The 5,320-nt window shown below is 38.1% G+C and overlaps 1 protein-coding gene across 1 annotated transcript; it reads left to right on the top strand.

The window, feature by feature from the left end:
* The first annotated feature begins 202 nt into the window (after positions 1-202).
* LOC135080238 (store-operated calcium entry regulator STIMATE-like) lies at positions 203-5,063 on the top strand. Its single transcript, XM_063974921.1, has 9 exons — positions 203-523; positions 981-1,125; positions 1,404-1,525; positions 2,178-2,525; positions 2,621-2,793; positions 2,873-3,001; positions 3,249-3,425; positions 4,349-4,423; positions 4,808-5,063. The coding sequence occupies exons 1-9, from the start codon at positions 406-408 to the stop codon at positions 4,895-4,897; spliced, it is 1,377 nt and encodes a 458-aa protein (XP_063830991.1). The 5' UTR covers positions 203-405; the 3' UTR covers positions 4,898-5,063.
* The last annotated feature ends 257 nt before the right edge of the window (positions 5,064-5,320 follow it).

The raw sequence follows: 5,320 nt of genomic DNA, 5'->3' as shown, positions 1-5,320 counted from the left end.
TAAATCGCAATTTCGCTCTATAGTGCAGCGCCACATCTTTACTTTTAAAACTATTGAAACTCAAGGGAAAGAAAGAAAAATTAAAACTGGAGACTTGGCTGTATGCTGTATGGCATAATGTCTGTGCCTTTTCATAAAGAATCGAACCCAAAAAAGTCTTAGTTGACATTGTGGTTGACATTATTGACAGCTAATTAAAAAAAAATTGTCAGAGTTTTGTGTAATCTTTCTTTGGTGATTGTCGAGTTTAAATCGTTTTTTTACTAAAAACATATGTTTTCAAATGGATTTCGAAGTTTCTCGATTGTGATTTCATAGATATATTGATAGTTAAACAAAATTATACAAGTGAAGCAGTTGCATGGGAATTCATTAGCACTAATTTTTAGAGTCAAGAAATGAAACATGAATAATAGTTCTGGATATTTATCTGAGCTGCATTGCCCGAAGGATGCACTGACCAATAATTATGGGTGGTTCATGCAATTCCTTTTAGCAGTGTTAGCTTTTACTTGCTTAATTGGTAAGTCACTTCTCAATAGTTCAAGGTTGAATTCAAAGTGCTGCCTAATTTGTTCCATCATTGCAACATTTCCATTTGCGGCATGACCGTCGGTTTAATTGAGATGCACCTTTTGTATTACAATATTTCGCTTGAAAATGGTACATGTTAAACTAATAGATTCTAAAATAATTTGCTCTTACATGTTGGTATTCGCCTGAATACTGTTTTTCATAAGTTTAATAATTAAATCAATATTATGTACACTTTTTCTGTAATTACTAATTGAAAATGAACTATTGACCAATTGGACAAATTACTTAACTAGAAAACTACAACATTTTTTGCTAATTAGCCTTAAATTGTAATTAAGTTATAATTATTATTACAATTTATTTATTTTTTCAAGAATTTGAATTTTTAATTTGCTAAATGAATGTAAATTTTTATTTGAAGGAAAAATCAATTTTTATTCTAGGCAAAAGATTCTGTGAACCCCGTTATGCAAGGAGGCCCTGGCTAATTTGGTTTTATGACACGTCTAAGCAAGGTCTTGGGGCGTTACTTATACATGCAGCCAATGTCTGGCTGTCCCCACACTTTACAGGAAACACTTGTACATGGTTTGTATATTAATTAATTATTCTGGAATGTATTGTATAAAGTTTTAATAGTTACATTATCAGTGGATAATGTATAGATCAGTTTTTTTGTGAGACATTAAAATATTGTACACAATATTTTAATGTTTATATTTTTTCTTACAAGAAAAAAAAATTTTTTTCACTATGCATATGCCACCTTATTGACTCAAAATAAAAACATAGTTTAATTGATTTTGGTAATTTTTAATATTGCCATGATAAAGACCCAATAATGCTCATTTGTTTTATCTTATCAGGTATATTGTTAATTTTATGATGGACTCCACATTGGGCCTACTAATTATATGGGCCGGAATTCGACTTGCTCAATATTATGCTAGAACATATGACATACCATTAATTAATTTTGGTGAATATGGTAAGTGTAATAGTACCTTAACTTTAACCAAACTATCATTCTGTGAATTCAAATATTTGTGATATACAGGGTGTTAGGTAAATGGGTATATGAGCCGACACTAGCCCATGTTAACATGGGCATATAAATGGTATGACGAAGTCAGAAATTTGATATCATCATTTATTTTTTTCTAATGTTCATACAAAATAAATTTTATAAAATCCGATTTGTATGAAAATTTTAATAATTAAAATGAAGATATCAATTTTCTGACTTCACCATACCATTTATATGCCCATGTTAACATGGGCTAGTGTCGGCTCATATACCCATTTACCTAACGCCCTGTATAGTAATTTTGTATGTACCTAATTGTTTTTCTAAAAGATTATTATCTGTCCTATACTTTTATTACACCTTAAAAACCTGAACACAAAATATATTTTTTACATTGAAGGGAGTTCTAGGATGAAAACATGCCCAAGTCTTATTTTTATTTTTGTCTGTGTGTGCATTATGCAAAAACTGCTATACCGATTTTGATGCGTTTTTCACTGTTTAGTAGCTTAGGCTGGCTTGCTAGTGTAAAGTGATCTCAATCGAGTGGGTAGATTCACAAAAGAAAACTGAGGTAATTTAAAATGGTCATCTAATTATTTTATATTTGTAGGGAAACCACCGATGTGCTCAGCGTGGATATGCCAATGCATATTGTACGCTGCGCTTGCGACGTTCGCCAAGTCTGTACTGGCGCTGGTTCTGCGGCTGCCGATAGTCGTGGAAGTCCTCTCCACGCTGCGACTGTCGCCGGTGACCGACGCGCGCCTGGAGCTCGCTGTAGTATTGCTCATCATACCCTTCTTTGTTAATGTAAGTTCTATCAAGCTGAACTATATCTTGTGTAGTTGTGATAGGAGCGATATTGCAACCGCTTGCGACGTTCGCCAAGTCAGTACTGGCGCTGGTTCTGCGGCTGCCGATAGTCGTGGAAGTCCTCTCCACGCTGCGACTGTCGCCGGTGACCGACGCGCGCCTGGAGCTCGCTGTAGTATTGCTCATCATACCCTTCTTTGTTAATGTAAGTTCTATCAAGCTGAACTATATCTTGTGTAGTTGTGATAGGAGCGATATTGCAACCGCTTGCGACGTTCGCCAAGTCTGTACTGGCGCTGGTTCTGCGGCTGCCGATAGTCGTGGAAGTCCTCTCCACGCTGCGACTGTCGCCGGTGACCGACGCGCGCCTGGAGCTCGCTGTAGTATTGCTCATCATACCCTTCTTTGTTAATGTAAGTACTATCAAGCTGAACTATATCTTGTGTAGTTGTGATAGGTGCGATATTGCAACCGCTTGCGACGTTCGCCAAGTCAGTACTGGCGCTGGTTCTGCGGCTGCCGATAGTCGTGGAAGTCCTCTCCACGCTGCGACTGTCGCCGGTGACCGACGCGCGCCTGGAGCTCGCTGTAGTATTGCTCATCATACCCTTCTTTGTTAATGTAAGTACCTACCTACTATTATGCTGAACTATATCTTGTTTAGTTGTGATAGGTGCGATATTGCAACCGCTTGCGACGTTCGCCAAGTCAGTACTGGCGCTGGTTCTGCGGCTGCCGATCGTCGTGGAAGTCCTCTCCACGCTGCGACTGTCGCCGGTGACCGACGCGCGCCTGGAACTCGCTGTAGTATTGCTCATCATACCCTTCTTTGTTAATGTAAGTACTATCAAGCTGAACTATATCTTGTGTAGTTGTGATAGGAGCGATATTGCAACCGCTTGCGACGTTCGCCAAGTCAGTACTGGCGCTGGTTCTGCGGCTGCCGATAGTCGTGGAAGTCCTCTCCACGCTGCGACTGTCGCCGGTGACCGACGCGCGCCTGGAACTCGCTGTAGTATTGCTCATCATACCCTTCTTTGTTAATGTAAGTACTATCAAGCTGAACTATATCTTGTGTAGTTGTGATAGGAGCGATATTGCAACCGCTTGCGACGTTCGCCAAGTCAGTACTGGCGCTGGTTCTGCGGCTGCCGATAGTCGTGGAAGTTCTCTCCACGCTGCGACTGTCGCCGGTGACCGAACACGACGGCATTAGAGATAAACACTAGCATCTTATAATAGGTGTGATATTGCCACAAAAATCGCAGTCTGATGTGCTGTCGACTGTACTTGTTACTTCGATAGTGAGTGTAGTGGAAGTTAATTAAATGAAAGAGTGGACTGTATACAATTAATTGTCTATTCGGTATAAATTAACAATGATATTGAGACCGTTTAGTGCAAAGTCGTTGAAGAGAGTGCGTCAGGATCGTCTTCTTCGATGTTCGCTCGCGAACCGAACATTGCTCGTTCGTTCGCCGAACGCTCGCCGCTCCCTCCGGTCACGCCGCCCGCGGGCAATGTCCGTGAGTAGACAGTACTAAAACAGATGTTCGTTTGCCACCCATTATTTTAAGAGATGTCGTGACCTACCGATTAGCAAACTGCGCCGTGATTGTCGCGACTAATATTCTTTTGAAGAACAAAAATATGTACTTATGCAGACACGGTAATGACGCTTTTTCATTTCAATGCTTGGTGTCAACAAATACACGTATACGTATCGAAAATACGTCATTCCAGTCTATACCTACCATTCAAAATCGTAAAATGAAAACCTTTGCTTAATATGAAATTGAAAATTAACACTATTTCTTTTAGATATTTATGTTTGCACAGATGTTTATTATGCACAGTATAAACATTGTCAAAGCTGTTTTTTGATTGTTCTGTATGTATGTAATACAGTGACGTGTATTATGTATTTATGTAAATAGCACACATTACCATAGTTAATTTTTGTTTCAGATTTTAATATTTTGGGTGACAGACAACTTCCTTATGTACCATCCAAGAGGAGTTAATTCTAAAATCAAGACTAAGGTAAATAATGAGAGATCTATTTGAAAGATAAGTAAATTACGTGTGTAGAGTTAAATGAACTTTTAACTAAATTACCTAGATACTGCCGACAAACTGTTTGGCAGATTAGTATTAAGTAAAATCGATGTAACTTTTATGAGACAATAAATTAAAAAAAAAAAAAAAAAACTTATGCTTATGTAAAAATAAACAGACATGACTCGCGTAATGTAATGAAGATATTTAAAGCACTATACATTATCATTTATTATTGTTAACGTTAAATTGTAATAAAGATTATTTCTATTTGTCAAAAAAAAAATATACCTTCGTATCTGCCGCGCCAATATGACAGCATTACAACTACCTTCAAGTATATTTGTTAATTGAGCGGTATCTTTCTAGGTGCGTTACCAGTCTATCAAGAAAGAGAAATCAGGGTCTGATGAAGAGGAGCATTCGGCGGACGAAAGGCTCCTGGGCTCCAGCGTATGACCCTACCCCCGGCCCTCCACGCTACGGGCTTAACCTTCGCTACTTTAGATAAGTACCTCGGGCTACTTGTCTTTGCTACACAATGTTGACATGGACACGTCAAACGTACAGTCAGCGTCAAACAGTTCGTGACATCCAAAGTAGACAATAAGTTCGCAACACGTCTTTGTTATACAGGGTGTTAGGTAAATGGGTATATGAGCCGACACTAGTCCATGTTAACATGGGCATATAAATGGTATGGTGAAGTCAAAAAATTGATATCTTCAGTTTAATTATTTTAATTTTCATACAAATCGGATTTTATAAAATTTATTTTGTATGAAAATAAAAAAAATTAAAGTGATGATATCAAATTTCTGACTTCACCATACCATTTATATGCCCATGTTAACATGGGCTAGTGTCGGCTCATATACCCAT

Source organism: Ostrinia nubilalis, chromosome 17 (genome assembly GCF_963855985.1).
Source record: "Ostrinia nubilalis chromosome 17, ilOstNubi1.1, whole genome shotgun sequence".
Lineage (NCBI taxonomy): Eukaryota > Metazoa > Arthropoda > Insecta > Lepidoptera > Crambidae > Ostrinia > Ostrinia nubilalis.
This window is presented reverse-complemented; position numbering and strand designations above follow the sequence as displayed.